The sequence below is a fragment of the Pestalotiopsis fici genome (assembly GCF_000516985.1).
Source record: "Pestalotiopsis fici W106-1 unplaced genomic scaffold PFICI_Scf_6, whole genome shotgun sequence".
NCBI classification, from domain to species: Eukaryota; Fungi; Ascomycota; class Sordariomycetes; order Amphisphaeriales; family Sporocadaceae; genus Pestalotiopsis; species Pestalotiopsis fici.
The window spans coordinates 3018422-3035871 of record NW_006917096.1 but is presented as its reverse complement, the minus strand read 5'-3'; the positions used below and the strand labels follow the sequence as shown (position 1 = coordinate 3035871).

Sequence of the window (17450 nt, the reverse complement as noted above, 5' to 3'; positions counted from 1 at the left end):
CTGTCATTCTCGATGAGCGGAATGAGATGGTTGCAACGATTGAACACATATACTTAGAGGCTATTTTCTAGTACAAAATTCTCGATCTTTTCTTCTTTTTACTGCAACAGTGCTCAAGTGCGAACATGTGATAGTTCAAGGAGTCGTTCATTCCCTCGAACAACCGGTAGTTCCCCATTCATTTTTCGAGGACGCCGCCCAGTCACGCTCAACGGCGCCAGGACGATACTAGACACTAGTCCGGCGCCCAAGAAGGCTGCAAGGGCAACAAGTATAAATGACCAGTTGTCAGAACGCACATTTCCAATGGTGAGAGCGTCAAAGTAAAAGACTACTGCGCAAATGGCGGCGATGGCCAATTGCACGAGGTAGACCATCATGGCAAACAGTTTGCTCGAGTAGAGCAATTTCCAGATGGCCTTGTGTCGGCTGTGACCTTTTTGGAACTCTTCGTCGCGTTTGTTGACAAGTATTTCTAGTAATGATGGTTTTTGACTACCCGGGATGGCAGGCGCCGCTTCTATTGCGTCTCGAATAGTGTCATGTCCAGTAGCGTGGTCTCCATTCTGGCTTTCATTACTCTTGTTTTGCGAGTGCAGATGCTCAAATAGTACTCCCACGGGCTGGATGAGAAGAATAAGCGGCACCAATTGTCCAAATCCCCAGGAGCTTTCACTAGACCCAGTCAATGGGATCATTTGTCCGCGCGGGACGAATATTTGAATAGTGCCGTAGAGAAGACTGGTCAGAGACAGCCACAGAGATGCTGCAAATGAAGACGCACACTCGACGATGGCCATGGTTGGAAGAGCAATTCCAAGCGCGAGACGGAAGATCCACAACCAGAACCAGGATATTTGACTGTCGCGGTATTTGGTTGCCGGATATGTCAAGGATCCGAGTATAGCGTCTTCGATGGGATTCTTGAGATAGCTGCGGTACGCTCCGGTAGTCGTCTCAAAGAGCGCACCCATCTTCCACAGGTAACTGACCGCCAGGATGACAAAGCCCAACGGCGCATCTGGTCCAACACCGTCTCCCCATAGCTCTCCCCAGAAGCAGTACGCCGGGATCGCCCATCCCGTCCTCCCGTCGAGCATACCGTCCCACCAGTAAATGCCCCAATCATTGCTGATGGTCGGGACGAGGGCGACAATCAGCATGACCAGAAGGACGAGCATACCGGCAAATCGCCAGAACAGCATACCCCTATGCCGTCGCAAGTAGGACCCGAGCAGGGTCACGGCCGAGAGATGCACGCTGCTCGACATCCAGGCGAGGTACAGCACAATCTGGAAGTGGTAGACGGAAATCTCCCGGCTCTGCAGGCCACGAAAGCCGGCGCTCATGATGGCGATGCCCGTAAACATTTGCTGGTCGCTAAGGATGATGATGACATGTCGTACGCATCTGTACACCCGCCCCCGGGGACCTCTCGAGGAGGGCGTGCCGGACCGATACGGGTGGATCTGAAAGATGCGGCGGTCGACCTCGTTGAGTAGCTCCTCGTCGACGAGGCCGAACAGATAGGCGGCTAGGATTGCGATAAAGGTAACGTATGCGCTCAGGACAAAGGCCAATATGACGCCTATCCCTGAAATGTCCGAATTGGGCTTCACGACCGCGCCGTGGTAGATGAGATAGTCGCAGGATTGATTATCCGCCATGGTCTCGATTGAGCATCCATGTGGGCAATCGCCGAGTAAGCGGTATGTAATGCAAAAAATGGCGGATGAGGTTGAAGTTCACATGCTCGTGATCCTAAACGTTTTTCTTTGAACCTCGCAACAGGTCAGGGACAAGATCTTGTCTCGAGTCGAGACTTTAGGAAACGGCAACCCGGCACTTATGGGTGGATGCCTGCCCCAGCCCAACTGAGTCAACCGGCGCATGGTGGTAGTTTGAAGCATTTTTTTCGACGACGCTAGAGTAGGTCAATGCTTGCGAAAAAAAGACTATAGAGAGGACACCAAGTGGACTTTTGCATCTATCGTCAGAAAGTAGCGCCAAACCTTGTTTAGATGCCAGTACTTTATTCCTCACCACCGGGGACTGGAAGGCTTTGCTTTCCATGACAAACTTTACATCCTAAAATGTGTGTTTCTTGACCATGTAAAATCATATTCCAGGACATTTGACTCATCACGCATCCTTGCATAGCCTCGGTGCAATCCCAATTCGAGAAGAGCTGGCATCTTAGCTCGCAGATTGGTGAATACCACATATGCAGCAATGTCCCGAGACACGTTGTGTCATATTTGTTTCTGCCACATACATAATGTCAGTGTAAATGAATCAGAGCAGCAGTCTGACTGGAGATCAAAGTCCTAGAATGAAACAAGACCTACCCCTACCCGAGGAACGACGAGACGGTCGAATTGAATTCACATCTTTTCTTCCTGCTTTGCCCCGGGACATGCCGCTTGATAACCCACGCGATCTTTGATAAAGAACTCGACGTCGACATGCTTTGCAGACTTGGCTCCGTCTTCAGGTTGTGGGCCGGGGAGCGGTACCGTACCCAGACTCCGGACCCAGGCATCGTCAATCGTGCCGGCCTTGATACAGATCCATTGCGGCGTCGCCTCGGGCTCATTCCACAATCCGCTTCCGCAGTCGCCGCAAAATACAAAGTGGATCTTGTTCCCCGAGAGCCCCGTCGTGGTGTACCGGGATGGCTCGCCCTGAATGATATGAAGCAAGGGCTTTTCAATGGTCACGTTGGATGTAAAGGCGCTGCCAGTCCACTTTTGGCACGAGACGCAGTGACATAGCTCTGTGGCTACACCGAGTGGTGGTCCGGTGTATTGGAACTTGATGGCGCCACAAAGGCAAGATGCTTGCGTGGTTGAATTTGAAGTTGTCATGTTCATTTGACACTTTAAATGTCAAATTAATAGATGCGCTACGGAAAAGACTACAATCGATGTGCGCGTGAAGAAAATAATAATAATGTCTTTGTATCACTCCTAAGAAAAGAAGAAAGAGAAAAAACGATTTCAGATTGGCGGTCGAGTCCACAGAGGCAGGTCTTAGTCAAAGCCATAAAAGCTGAACATCCCCGCATTTCGGTTCCGACTCTTTGCATTCTTATGCCAACGTTTTCCGCAGCATACAAAATGACAACTCCGACTACGTACTCCAAAGACACTTGAAAACCATTCTTTCAATGAGCAAGATGTACCGCTTCTCATCCTCATCGTTGTTTGACTCCGTCTTTCCAAACTGCACGAATCCTCTTCGAGTCACTAATAATCTTGGTCGGGTTGCCCTCCACCAGCACGAGATCTGCCTTGAGACCGACCACGATCCTTCCACGATCACGTAGTCTGAAATGGTGCGCGGCGAGTGATGTTGCCCCTTTTAGTACATCTATTGGTGACAGACCCGCTTCGACCAGCAACGCCATCTCATCATGCAGACCCGAACCGTGGTGGATTGGCATGTCCATGAGATTGGAATCCGTTCCCACAAGTATGGGCACGCCCGCTTCGTACATGGCCGCGACGCCCCTCAAACAATTTTCATAATCAGCGTCCGGGAGTGTAAAGTGGTCATTGTCCACCATGAGTTTCATCATGGCCAGCGTCGGCGACGAGACCGTACGTTGGGCTACCATTCGGCCCACAATTGTTTCGTCCAGAGGCTTCTCCAGCGGTACATGGGTCAAGATATCGAACCCAGCTTTCAAACTCCTCTCATACGCAGTGTAATGCGTTCCGTGGGCAATGGTAATCTTGCCCGCCGCCTTGGACTCGGCCACGAGCTTATCAAGGCACGCTTGGCTGAAGCCGGGCTCGTCGGCAATGATCTTGATAAAGTCCACCCCCTCGGCGACTCGAGCAGAGACCCAGTCTGCCGCATCTTCCTCGCCCTTGAGAGACATGTCCTTGTCTAGTTTGGCATGGAAGTGAGCATGCATGCTCTGTGGTGGAAACGCAGCCAGTCCGGAGGAGAGATATTCGGTCGTCCCTTGGACGCTCTTCATTTCCTCAAAGAGTTGCTTTGGATAGGCGCCGAGATCGCAGACTGTGGTGACACCAAACTTGGTGCAATTCCGCAGCTCAGATTCCTTGGCAATGTGCACATGGGTATCGATCAGTCCGGGCATAATCATACATCCAGTCCCGTCAATGGTCTCTGCTCCTGTTGCGTCGTCGCCTATTAAGCCGCCTTCAATGACCACGCTGCCGGGGCCCGTGACCTTTTCTCCGTCAAAGATGAGGACATTGGTGATGTTGGTCTTTTTCATGATGAGCAGATATCAAATTGGGACAATTTGATTAATTCCGAGTAAAGCAACGAGGGACGATTCATGACTATTAGTTGACCATCGCGGCGAGACATATCAACTTTGACACTAGACTCTACGGAATCCGTTTTCCTTTTCTGCAGCCCCGCTTCCCCAAACTATATGTTCTACCTCTGTTTGCTTCTGGCCCCGAGTTGAGATTGACCTGGCTAATGTTTCACGTGTGGGATACTCTAAAAACAAATATTCAGCGATGTGAATATCCAAAGGATACCGAGGTAGGTAGATGCATGCACGTGGCTCAGATATCGAGCCAAGGTAGCCGTCTACTAACTATATTGGTCTATGCTCAATTATATACAAGAAAGGGCAATCCAGTGAGCCGATGGGCGAGGAAATTACGAAGCGTTGGCAATTTCGACCGACTTTTCATAAATGGCGTCCCAAAACAGGCAGCTGGTATAATCCACAGTACCCACGACCATGCTCTCATCAATATTTACACCGGCAGAGGTGTTCCTCGTCCACTGAGGCCAGACCGTCTCGTCAGCAGGGCGGCCGAACTCGGCCATGCTAGTCCATGCCTCGCTCATGGAGGCCGAAAGAGCCTGTTCTGCGTTTGTAAAGGTGCAGTTACCGTCGGGTAGAGGCATGTTGTGGGTCGTGTTGAAGACAAACGGGATCTCGGCCGTGTGCGTCGCGCCGACGTATTCGAGAATGCTCTCTGGGATGGCGCCGTACCAGGCGCAGCTCGGGGTGTGGCTGAACTCGTAGGACCAGACCGGCACGCCAATCTCCCGGGACTTGAGCAAAGCACGATGAGCCGGGCACTTGTACGAGACCTCGCCGAGGACCGTGGACATGGCCGCAAAGACGGGCGCAATGGTGCTGTTGAATTTGGACACCGAGTACGTTTGATTGACCACCGATGCTAGGGGCCCAAAGTTGTACTCGAGGAACACGTCATAGTCGGCCTGCGTCAGCGAGAGGGACTCCTCCTGGTAGTCGCCAAACACGAATAGAGTACCCTCTTCCGAGTTGAAGCCAAAGATGGCGGGAACCTTGTTGCCAACAGCCGTGGGGGTCTCGGGGAGAATGTTGCCATCGACGAGAGGACCCCAGTTTGCTCGCGCACCTTCAGCTGTGAACGGTGTGGTGGCCCCTGGGGCTTGTTCGTCGGGCATGGCAGCTTCTGCTACGACCAGCTCTGAAGTCGAGGCTGCAAGGACACAGTCGAGCTGTCAACGATTGTTAGTAAATTTACATTGAATAAGTGAAAAGCTAGGGAATGCCTACATCAGGAGTAGTGCAGTTGAGTTGATCGAGAAAGTGCTGCTGCCACTGCTGGGCTTTGTTCACTGTGGGAGGATCCCGTCCGCCACCAGACTCTAGAGCCACTGAGCTGATCAGCTCAGTCGCTTGAGGAAGGGTGCTTATGACATAGACATCAATGGCGCCGGCAGATTGACCAAACAAGAGGACTTTGGTCTGTTTGACGTGCAATGATTAGTGCTCTGGGTGCTTTGACTGCCATCTAGACTGGATATACGCACCGGGTCACCTCCAAACGACTCAATGTTCTCTTGGATCCATTCAAGACCCAGCAATTGGTCTTGGAGACCAAAGTTGCCGTTCAGACCCAAGCTCTCGAGCGCGAGAAAGCCCAGGGGTCCAACACGATAATTGATAGACACGATGATGGAGTCCGAGGTGGCATAGCAGCCGTCATAAGTTGGGTCCGAGACACCTCCGGCTTCGTTTCCGCCACCATATAGCCACACCTTTACCGGCAGCTTCGAGTCGCGTGTCGCTGTGCTAGGGGTCCAGATATTGAGGTACAGACTGCAAGGAAATTGTCAGAGATGATGTCTCCGAAAGCAATAGAAGAGCACGGAATATCTTACCAGTCTTCACTTTGCGTATTGGATTCGGCGAATAATGTGCTAAACTGTATACATGAAGCGGGGGCTACCGTCGCGTCCAAGGTTCCATTGTATGCTTGGACGTGAGGTTGTGGTGCCTTGAATCGCAAGTCATCGACAGGCGGAAGAGCATAAGGAATCGAAGAGAAATAATAAGAGTCTGTTCTGTTGCATTTCCCTCCTTGTATCGTACCATTGGCAATGTTTACCGTCTGGGCTGCGCTTGTTGAGGCGAGAGCCAGTAGGCCCGGTATAAGTCGACTTCTGCTAGAGAAATGCATACTGGCCAAGCTAAACAAGGACAGATGGAAAATGATGAGATGAAGTCAAAACAAGCTCAGCAGAGGGATTTGATTATGCAGAAACATTTTTCTTGGCGATGACCTTCCATCTTGTACCATTATATATCAATTTGGGCAGTTCGCAAAACAAGGTAGGATTCACTGCAATCGGGTCCTTGATAGGGCGGTGCTTGTACTCGCATTCGGACTCTCACCCGGGTCACAGCTTGCGGCCGCTTGCGTTGGCCAATTCAGGGCCCTATTCAAGCCTCAGTGGTCGCTTAGCTGCTCTGGCGCTGGAGATACCCGTTGTAATGCTGCACTGCGCCGTCCTATAGTGGTCGCGCCAAGCCCAAATAGGGCAGACGTCGCTGTACTTGGTTTAGTGTACGACTCTTTACCCCAGCCAACAAGCATTTTGAAGGATTGCTTACAGTGGGGATGGAATACAGAGGGATCAATTCCCAGCAATCTGGATGGAAAGATAGACACGTTACCCAGGGATCGACTAATCATAAATATAGTCAACAGAGATTCCATCGCAAGGATAAAGTTCTCTCCTTCTGACTTCAACAAATTTCGTGCATTGCAGTTCGGGACGCACAGCATAGTCGCACCCTGATTTGCGATTAGTGTCTAAACTGGGCTGCTTGGCGATCTGTAGAAGGCGCCGACGTGTTAGCACCCTTTCTAGAAAGAAGTGCTATTACTTTATTATTCATATGTATATTTACGAATAAACAGTGTGTCCCTCGCCTCTCACTCAAATGTCGAGTCAAGAACTTGAGAATAAAGTCCTAGTCGCCATGAGATCTGGGTTGTGACTGGAGATTCTTTGGCGAGGAGACATACATGCATGATATCCAGGTAGTGATGAACGAGATCAGTACGTGCAAGTTGATAGACCAATAAATCGAACCAAATGAGACCTGACAAGATCGTCTTAAAAAGAGGTCGTGGCCATCTCTTTGGCAAGTACGGTCGGCGTCTCGAGCTGGCCTACATGTAAAATCGGCCTAGATCTTAGACCGGCTCGGGCCGCAGCTTCCTTCCAACATTTCTTCGTCTCAATTGCATAAACTAGAAACATGACTGCATTTCTCGAGAAAGAGGTCCTGTCGATACTTCGCCATACTAAAGTCTAGGTGGGTTAAGAATACTACCTCGCCGACCAATGGCGCGATCTGGTATTCTGTACATAGGCTTATGGGCCAACTATACCCAAGAATGGCCATTAAATCATCGACATTGCCGATGGAAACTCTCTAGCGACCTGTGTGTGTGTGTGTTGTTTATAAGAAGAAAAGGCTCAACTGTTCGATTAGAGACAGGCGGAAATTATCGAGGCTAGCGATACTGCAGAGCGCCTGCTGAAGTAACTGCACTAGCTAAAGCAATCTAACAAGAAAAAAGAGAACCCCCAACCCGACAAAACAGCTCGTGCGGTTGACTAATACTGACGCTGATGGGTATTCAACTGACCGGAAAGGCAACCAACGGGATCCTGTCGTCTTTGTAGATGAGGAGGGGGAAGATGAGAAAGAAGATGGAGATGTTCTGACTTCACCAATGAGAACGCGATCTGGCATGGTGGTAAAAGATAAACGGATGTACTGATTGGGGAGTTTCAATCATGTAAATCTAGAGAACTCCAACTCGAGTTGTCACTTGACAGACATGCACGTAATTGAACAAATTGTGTTTTCGGTAGCAAGCCCACGGGTGCGCTGTTCCGCTTGGTGGGTAGCCATTGTGATGCAAGTGGAATCACAGGGGACATATGAAGGTGTGTCTGGAAATACCATAGGCTTTTCTAGGCGCATTCCGATTGACTGCATCATTATTCAAGTAGGAAAGAGGAGATAAAAAAATAAGAAGGAGAGCAGACGAGCATACTTATAGGATGAGAAGAGCTTGAGCTTTAGCAACTCAATACAAGGCTACTGGAAAGGAGCAACACAAACAACCAATCCATGTAGACCGCGTATCGAAAATGATCAGCAGGCTCGGCGACAATATTGCATCGCCAATCAGGCAGGCATTTGTGTGGATATCTTGGATACAATAGCGAGGCGCCAAAGCCTGGGAGCATCAACCGGATTCTGGCTGTGCGCCTACTTTGACAAGTCGGACTTTGATGCTGGCAAGCCTGCATCGTTTATACCAAGTAGTACAAGCGCGAGCGAAGCCAAGACAAGACGAGAGAATACTTTAAACTCTAGCAAAGCTTGATCCAACTTCGCCGCTCACACTTGGGAGTTTTGCTGGTGCTAAACGTCCTCCTCAAAAAGCTTGGGCTCAAGACAATTTTCAAGGCATCAAATTTGGGCAGCTATCCGCGACTGGGCGGACAAGTCCCCAATGCCGATCGACCCCATTGCTATTTGTGATGTCCAAAATGGCTGCTCTAGGTGCCAGACATTGACCAGTAGAGACCATTGAGGACCCATTGCAAAATGTCTGGCTGCCGGTACTCGCTGGTTGAGTTATCGTGGCCGAAAGACACCACATGAGAGAAATGAACCTCCATATCCAGATCGAGATGATTCTGTTGGTGATTGCACGCTGAACGACATGAATGGAGTTCCGTAAAAGCACCCATCATATCATCAAACGACGGGTCACATGTCCTGTTTTCCACTTGCAGTAATTTTTGAGAACACTATTGCAGTTATCCCTGCCCGACTTGGTGGTTTTATTGTCCGACACTCTTTCAAAATGCCGTGCTCAAAAAGCATGCAAGGGAACGGCAATGTCATCGTAAACGGTTGATCGACGGCTGGGATGTTTCAGAACCGTCGCAGATCTTTTACCATGTAAAGTTTAACTCCAAACTGAATACGAGCAAACAGCATTCGAATCGTGGGGGCCGCTGTCAAACATCTGGGCTGTTCAATTTGCCAGACACTGGCCTGACTGGACAGGAACTTTTGCGGCTGTTTTTTTCCCGAACCCCTGGGTAAAAGACCCAGTATTTACTCCAGATGTCACCGGCGAATTCTGCAAAAGAGGGCATTTTCATTGGTAGAATTGAGTCCGCTAAGGTTAGCAACGTTCCCTCGGTGTGGATTGAATTTATACACCTGCACTAGCGCTCTGCACTATGGAAATCGCTTTGTTGCTTATATAATTGACAGGATCAACTGGGTGGTGGTAGGATCGATTGAGTTGTTACCATATTTGAAGGATTCTGTTCCTTGACATTGGCAAATCGTGACCCTAGCGATTTTTGATGATCATTCACTGGATTGCCTCACTCTTATTGCACCATGACTCGCACTAACAGGGCCACTCGGTGTTCCGGTACACCGAACAGCTGGAAGTCGACTGATCGTCAGTTCCGCAGTGATGTGCCAAACTTGGTTGTCTTCACAGGCAGACAGCGGGCCTGAGCTTCGGCGTTGATCGGAAGCAAAGCCCCGGTTTTCGACTTCGAAAGCCGGAGCCTTGGCTCTGGCGACACTGGTAAACTGGGGATGAATGTTGGGATTGACATGGCGAACTGGGCGGGCACTGGAGGCTCGAGCTCCATAATTGCTGGCTGTCGCGATCCACTGAATTTCGGCCTCCCCATTGCGGAACTTTGTTTTTTTTTCTTCTTCCTCCTTTGGCTCGCGCCAGTGTGGCCCTGACAAGCCTGAGCAGTACCTAGAGGCTAGCGCACAGTCGGCCACTAGGCACCTGCCATCGTGCCGCTGGTGTGCCGACTAAGGAATCTGCCATGAGATCGGCATCGTCAAATTACACAATTTGACCTCGACCCGCCTTTTTGACGTGAATGATCCAGAAAAACTCAAAAGATGCCCGTCGCCCTATGCTTGTCCTCAGGAGGAGTGGCTCCCCGGCATGTCTTTGAAGTCTTGACAACCACCGACTCTAGCCTCCTAATGGTCGCTATGAACTCGGCATTCTTTCCTTGGACTAAGAGACGGTGAATCAAACTCACAATCTGATTACCTATTGGTATTGTATACCATCTTGTGTCGCTCATTTCTCTCTCACTTATACATATATATAATATCGTCACTCATTTTGTTTGGTCTTTTCTTTTGCGGTCGAGATGCCAGCTCCGCCGCCGTTTGACCTCGAGGCACCTTCGCCCTTGGACCGTATCGCCGGGCACTACGTTGAACTCAATGAAATGAAACCCCAGAGAACTCTGACCGGATCGACCAGAGTAGACGATAGTCCCATTTCCACTCCAGTTGTCGCGACCATGGACGCCAAACCAAGAGACACGATACCCGAGGAGTTGCCGCAACGGCTCGAGCCCGTGGCCAAGCCGAGCAGCAACTGGTGGATCGTGGAGGGTGTGGCATGGATCGCCAGTGCTATTGCCCTGGCTGTGGTTATTGCGACAGTGGCCATGACAGACGGCAAGCCTCTACCAACGTGGCCGATGGACATTACGCTCAACTCTTTCATCTCCTTCATGACGACGATAATGAAGGCTGCTGCTGCTATCCCTGTAGCTGAGGGTATCAGTCAGCTCAAGTGGCTGTGGTATCGCAAGGCCGGCGCTGTGCGCGACATTCAGACCTTTGACGAAGCTAGTCGTGGCACATGGGGTAGTGCGAAGCTTTTAGTCTCTACCCGCGGCATTCATCTGGGCAAGTTGGGCGCCATTATCACCATTATTTTGCTCGCTGTCGACCCTTTTGTGCAGCAAGTGGTCGTGTACGAGAAGCAACCTGTCATCTCGGAATATACAAACTCGTCTGTTCCAATTGTGGCAAACTACAGTGATTACGCCTATGGTGGTATCATGTCGACAAGAGAACCTACCTTGAGCATGAAGGCAGCAATTAACAATGGCCTCTTTGATACATCCGACGAGCCACAGAATGATTTTACGATTTCGGCTTCTTGTGCCACCGGCAATTGCACATGGTCTTCTACATACTACACGCTCGGAGTCTGCAGCAAGTGTGCCAACACGACCTCGCAAATCACCTCAAATTGTGGCGAGCAGTTCGGAACTCTCCCCGCCACCTGCAACTATACACTGCCCAATGGTATGGCGTTTGACGGTACACGGCGAGGACAGGCATATATGAACTCGTCAGGAGAATATGAATCGCTCGCTTACAACAACTCCCAATCAACCATCGGCGTAGTATCCACCATGCGTGGCCTCCACGATCTCTCGTCGTCAACACTCCTCGGAGTTGTCTCGAATGAGTGCGTGCTGTACGTTTGCGTCAACGAATATCAGGGGAATGTGACCAACGGCGTCTTTACTGAAACCCTAGTGTCAACTTACACGGGCGACGAGAATCCGGTGATGAGTGAAAACATTACCATTTCCGTGCCGAACTCGGACACAGAGTACTGGTTCGGCGCTACGGCATGGCTTGCCGTGAGCATGCACCTCTCGGTTCGTATTCCCCCAGATTTTGGGTGCCGTCCCCTGGAAGCACCTTGCGACAGTGAGTAAAGATTACTGACATTGAACCTGCAGAGTTACTTTACAGGCTCAGTCACTGGTGGCACCGGTACGCAGTCGAGCACGAGTGATGTCGTAGGAGCACTTTTCGAGTTCGGTGAGGATGGCTCCGGCAGTGGAACTCAAAAGGTGGGCGGCGAGAACAACACAATCGCTTCCGTCGCAGCCGCCATGACCAAAATGCTGCGCATGTATGATCTTTCAGTCGATTCTTCGACGTGGAACACGACCGATCCGAACTCGACATCGATCGATCGGTTTGCACTCGGCATAGCTTGGACCACGGAGACATTTGTACACGTCCGATGGCTATGGATGATCCTGCCTGTGGCTTTGGAAGTCTTGGTCCTGGTTTTCTTGGTGGGCACTGTCTTTCAAAGCAACCGGAGCGGTTTACCAGGCTGGAAGAGTTCGACAATGCCCCTCATTCAGGGAAAACTCGGTGAACTGCAGCTGGCCATTGCTGAGAAGAGGCGCTCGAAGCTATGATCTTCCTACTGGACATGGGAAAGGACGAGAAAGGCGACACAACCTACTGAGAGCGAATATCGAGTGCTGCTCTGGAAGCGCCACGGCCATGAATTTTGCCCAGAAAAGTGCAAAAATAGGGTATGTCCCTACAACACTTCAAAGTCATGGCTGATGTATGCTGCCAATAGAGGCAGCACAGGGCGATTCATTGCCCTTTCAGACCTTGGCACGCCGCTCGAGACTTTGGGTACAAAGGGCACCTTGTTTTGGCAGGCGCCCAAAAGTGAGAGACTGTCCGCGCATTCGGCCTCTATTCTTGAGACTCCATCTTTGTGTAAGATGTGATGAAGTACTAGCCGTCCCGGCTAAACTTTCAGAATATGACCTAGAGACATACATGCGCGGCGAGGTTACACAAATCAAGTGAAGTTCGAGAGAAAGAGGCAGGCGCTCTCTAATAGTCTTGTAAGATAGTGTATGATATGCACCAAAAGATTATACGGGGAGGTTCATGGTAATTTTAAGCCATATAATGATATAATGATACATTGATATAATCATTCAATACGAAACATTACACTAGCCGAAATAAGTTCTGCCCCAGTTTGAGAGAAAACCATCTGTCCATCCCATAATCGACCCACGAACACCGGCAGGTGTTATGATACCCCGGCATACGGTCTCGATGCCAAGACTCGGCTCCTTGCGAAACACCCAGACGACTTCGGGCATACCACTGGGTAGCCGACTGGCCTCGAGCAAGCCATAGATGACGTAAAAGACGAGGATAGCGACGCCGCAGAACATGGTACACCAAGGGCGCCGCATCTTGACGCCGCGCCATTTGGACTTGCTAGTGACGAGGGTAAGGACAAGCATATCCGCCAGCTCGAGAACCAGCGACGCTATGAGCACGCCCACTGTCCCTGCCAACCATCCAGCCTGCTGGGCACCCGATAACTTGATGCACCCAATGCCCCGGCTGGCGCTCGATGAGACGCTGTGCAGGCGGCAGTTGCCGTCCAGCACGCCAATGGCGAAGCTCTCAAACATGGGCGAGCACCAGGTCGATTCCAGCGTGTCCTTGACGGCAAGCCCGTTGATGGCAGAGACGAGGCCAATGATTTGGAGAGAGGCGAGGCCAAAGAATAACAGGATTGAGAGAACAACTATAAAGGCCTTTCCCTTTGATAGCTGGGCGACCCCGGTGTCTGCTGCTGGGCCATTGGTCACGACAGCAAGCTCAATGTGATTGATATTTGCAACCTTTGGCTCGGTCGGGCTTCTCAAGCTTGGGGATCGAGGTGGTTTGGGAGGCTGCTTGCGCAAGCCGCCCATGAGAATGCTAAAGGCGTACCAAGGTGGTACAAAGCCCTTGTGCTCGGCGAAATCCTCCATGATGAGAAATGCAAGCTGCATCACGGCACCAACGTCGAGTATGACGGTCAGTGGCGCCCAGACCAAGACCTCGTCTGGCCGCCGCTGCGTGCTGAGGTAGGCCTCGACGGACCAGCCGATACTCGTGGCCGCCAGGACGAGCGAGAGGACTTGGACCTTTTGCCAGCGCGTGGCGCGGATCAGGACCAAGGGAAAGTGTATCAGCAACCACACGAGGGCATAGGGCCACGGGATGATGGAACCGGCGGTATCGGGACGGAGATAGGTGCGCTCGCTACACGTCGCATTCTTGGCCATGGACGTGGAGAATTGCCAGTACTGCGCGTCATATCCTGTCGGCCCAATGGTAGTGTTGTCGTGGATGCCGCAGTTCATCTTGTCTGCTCTCTACGAGAGGCGTGCAGATTCAAGGCTTGATGCCAATGGATGGAGACTTCAGGGGGAAAAAAAAGAAATAATCTGCCTCTGTCCAGTACATGACGGCAAAGAGATATCTGCCTCGAGGGGACATGAAGAATATATTTCTGACCATCCTCTCTGACGCTTCCAGGTACTTTTTCCATTTGCTGTGAGGACCTTTCACCGGTCCTCGACCAAGGACCTCGCATTTGACATCCCGCAGCAAAGCGTAAGCTGAAATGAGGACCAGACCTAGATACCCCGGACTGGATCAGGCAGCTGATGAAAGAATTAGCAAGGGGCAAAAGCCGAGACCCTGGGTCGACTCAGCCTCATATTTCTCCAACCCGGCGAATAAGGCGCCTCAGACCTGGCGCTTCCAGTGCTCTTTATGGCACCAGACCCTCACATTCCAGCGTGGCGGGGGCCTCACAATGCCAAGGGAAAAGTATCAATTGTAGATACTACGTAGTATCCTCATGTCCATGAAAGACGTTGCAGCGGCTCCAGGCGCAAGCCAAGCATCAACGACGCGGCGACACGTCGAAATGGCTTGCATGCAGTATTGGAATCCTAGGAAAGATCTACATTGGGCCATAAGCTGCAGCTCCGAAGACAATCTGTAGTGGCTCTTGTCAACACATTTACCACGACGCCGCCAGTTCCATGTCGGTGAGTGAAAATGGGATGAGCAGACGACCTTTTACCCCATGGGGACGGCAAATCGACTGTCAGGATTGGGACTGATTGGTGGTGCGCCGTGGGGGGTCACGTACGCCACCTTGATTCGAGCGGCAACGGAGCTGCAGTCAGATTGCAGGTGGCTCTTTCAGCACATCTTGGCTGCATGTCCGTCCGTCCATTTCCAAGCTGTGCGTGCTACATGGCTTCACAGTCGGCCGCGAGCTGAAAATTATCATCGACAAAACTCATTCTCCATCAGCATAGATATTGCTATATGGAGGCAGCTCTTTTACCAGTGAATGTCTCGCTCGTTGAAAATGACTCTTGAGCTTGGTTCACGTCGAGTATGACCACCACTTCACAGAGCCGGCGCTGTAAAAACCGGGCGACGTGCGAGCCTGACCTTTGGATTCACTCTGGGCACTGAACAGGAAATCCTAGATGTTAGCAGCAAGGCCCGGCTGTAGGCTTTACAGGGAAGAGTTAAGGTAATTGTTTGCTTGGCAAAGCTTGTGTGTTTCTGGCCCCTCATCTCATGGGGCCCCAATTCGATGTGGGGAGAGATCATGTACTCGAACTAGGCGCAAATTGTTCATGGAATGAATAGATGGCATGAACAGACAAAAAGATGCAGGTACACTTAATCGACCTGGAGCATCATCGTTGAAAGATTGATCTTGGATCCGAACGCAATTAGCACAGAAACACGGATCGTGCAACTGATCCTATGCAGCGCATCAAATGTGAATAGACAGACTTCATAATCCCTGCGTCGTGTTACCCGAAGGGTGCTGTACTACACAGCCACCCTGTGGCGCATCAAAAGGAATTGTGACATTTCACTGGAGGCTTCTGGCCCCCATCAGTGTCGTGGTGTCCCCTTTGTGAGGGTTAAAATTGCAGTGAAAAGAACCCCACTACATTATTGGAGCCCACTATATCATTTGGACCCAGACAGTCTGCGCAACTCGTCAATCGCCATTGGATGGCCCTATGAATCCGCCGCCGTGCCGCTCCCAAACCCCTAGTCATACTAATCCACTAAACTGCATTACAACTCTTCAAATGTTCAGTGGAGTTGTCCACGCACTCCGAGTTAACTTTAGCAACTTGAAAGGATACCATACCTAGACATGACGACCACGATGTAGCTAACATTGGAAAGAGCTCTGGGCGCCAGCTCAAAGCTTGGCAGTTGTTGATCTGCTTTTTCAGCAAACTTCGTTTCCAGTGTCCCGAGCGAGTTGGCGACAACCATGCTGTTTGATACGACAGTGCTGCTCACCAGAGCTGGGCTCATCGCCTCCTTGATCATATCCAGCATCCAGCCCGTGGTCGGATACAGGATAACTCGTTCATACCATCAATTCGCGCAGATTCCCAAGACTTATCAGAATAACATCATTCATAGACCTATCAGCAATGAGACGCAGTGTCTGGCCTATTATGAACGGTACACAAACACGTCTGTCTATGATGACACTACAATAGGGCACCAGTCGGCCGTGCTCCTGGACAATTGCATCATTGAGCAGATGCAGCAGTACCAGCAGAGCGAGATGGGCGCCATTTCGGTCGTTTTGGGTCTTCTGCCGGCCGGGCTGACCCAGATCGGGCTGAGCACCAGCCATTTCAGTCTCCTTGCATCGCGGCGGCCGGTGCTCGCCACTCTGCTTAGTTTTGGCGCCTTGACGGTGCTACCCATGGACGCAGAGACTCTCCCGAGCCTCCGTCAGCCTGTGCGTGTGCCCACACGGCCCGGCTTCCTGGGCAGCAATTCGGTCGCCATCAAGGCTCTCGTCACGACCATTGAGTACCTTGTTGCGCTGGGAGCCGTGGCCAATGTTCTCTGGGAGGTCTACTTTCTCACCTATCAGTCCGTCTGCTGGGCCGCCATCCAGCTTTTGCAGATGCAGGGGCTTCCCGAGACTGTGGTGCCGCTTTTCTGGGCGCTATTTCCCGTCGTGGCCCAGCTGCTCTCGCATCTTGCCATGTGGATCCAGTTGTACCGGCGCAAGAGGAAATATGGCGAAAAGGGCACCCCGTACGAGTTCACGACCTGGCCGCCGAGCCTATGGACACGCGTGATCACGGAGTTGACCCCTTCGAGCTGGGGCAGCCCGTTGGTGGCTCCCGAGGTCCGCGGCATCGAGCGAGGATCCCTCCTCATGCTGGAGCTGGCAGTCACACAAGTGGTCAACCTCTGTTCCATAGCTCATGTATTCATGGGCACCATTATACTTTCCACCATGCAGTTCATCAGTCTGCGAAACGCTGTCATAATACTTGTACGCCTTTTATCTGGCACAATTATTGTAAGGGCCGTGGTCCAATACGAACTGCATGGAATGAGAGAGGTATCGCAGGAAAAAGGACTCGGACGACAACGAGATGTGAGTGTTGCTATCGATTCACATTACGTTGGTCAAGGAAAGCCACAATCTCATACACGGGACGGGGGATACTGAGGAGTGATGTTTATTACCGTCCACGTGGATGTGGCAAGCCGGTAATGCTTCTTCTTTTGAGCCATTTCCATCACGCCGTATAAGATGTCTCGAGTTCCGCACAACTTGACCAAAAGATAATTTTTTTTC

The 17450-nt window shown here is 51.1% G+C and overlaps 7 protein-coding genes across 7 annotated transcripts; 2 read left to right on the top strand and 5 right to left on the bottom strand.

Moving 5' to 3' along the window:
• Nucleotides 1-113: 113 nt before the first annotated feature.
• On the bottom strand, nucleotides 114-1667 carry PFICI_09383 (uncharacterized protein; the record flags this gene model as incomplete). The annotated part of the gene is made up of 1 exon (XM_007837964.1): nucleotides 114-1667. One exon carries the CDS (start codon nucleotides 1665-1667, stop codon nucleotides 114-116), a length of 1554 nt encoding a protein of 517 aa, XP_007836155.1.
• Nucleotides 1668-2384: 717 nt separating this feature from the next.
• Nucleotides 2385-2867, bottom strand: PFICI_09382 (uncharacterized protein; the record flags this gene model as incomplete). The annotated part of the gene is made up of 1 exon (XM_007837963.1): nucleotides 2385-2867. One exon carries the CDS (start codon nucleotides 2865-2867, stop codon nucleotides 2385-2387), a length of 483 nt encoding a protein of 160 aa, XP_007836154.1.
• Nucleotides 2868-3196: 329 nt separating this feature from the next.
• On the bottom strand, nucleotides 3197-4252 carry PFICI_09381 (uncharacterized protein; the record flags this gene model as incomplete). Its single annotated transcript, XM_007837962.1, has 1 exon — nucleotides 3197-4252. The coding sequence occupies one exon, from the start codon at nucleotides 4250-4252 to the stop codon at nucleotides 3197-3199; it is 1056 nt and encodes a 351-aa protein (XP_007836153.1).
• Nucleotides 4253-4650: 398 nt separating this feature from the next.
• On the bottom strand, nucleotides 4651-6455 carry PFICI_09380 (uncharacterized protein; the record flags this gene model as incomplete). Its single annotated transcript, XM_007837961.1, has 4 exons — nucleotides 4651-5490; nucleotides 5549-5740; nucleotides 5806-6094; nucleotides 6157-6455. 4 exons carry the CDS (start codon nucleotides 6453-6455, stop codon nucleotides 4651-4653), a joined length of 1620 nt encoding a protein of 539 aa, XP_007836152.1.
• A 4060-nt stretch (nucleotides 6456-10515) lies between these two features.
• Nucleotides 10516-12390, top strand: PFICI_09379 (uncharacterized protein; the record flags this gene model as incomplete). The annotated part of the gene is made up of 2 exons (XM_007837960.1): nucleotides 10516-11832; nucleotides 11917-12390. The coding sequence occupies 2 exons, from the start codon at nucleotides 10516-10518 to the stop codon at nucleotides 12388-12390; spliced, it is 1791 nt and encodes a 596-aa protein (XP_007836151.1).
• A 561-nt stretch (nucleotides 12391-12951) lies between these two features.
• PFICI_09378 (uncharacterized protein) lies at nucleotides 12952-14145 on the bottom strand (the record flags this gene model as incomplete). The annotated part of the gene is made up of 1 exon (XM_007837959.1): nucleotides 12952-14145. One exon carries the CDS (start codon nucleotides 14143-14145, stop codon nucleotides 12952-12954), a length of 1194 nt encoding a protein of 397 aa, XP_007836150.1.
• Nucleotides 14146-16109: 1964 nt separating this feature from the next.
• On the top strand, nucleotides 16110-17321 carry PFICI_09377 (uncharacterized protein; the record flags this gene model as incomplete). Its single annotated transcript, XM_007837958.1, has 1 exon — nucleotides 16110-17321. The coding sequence occupies one exon, from the start codon at nucleotides 16110-16112 to the stop codon at nucleotides 17319-17321; it is 1212 nt and encodes a 403-aa protein (XP_007836149.1).
• Between the last annotated feature and the right edge of the window lie 129 nt (nucleotides 17322-17450).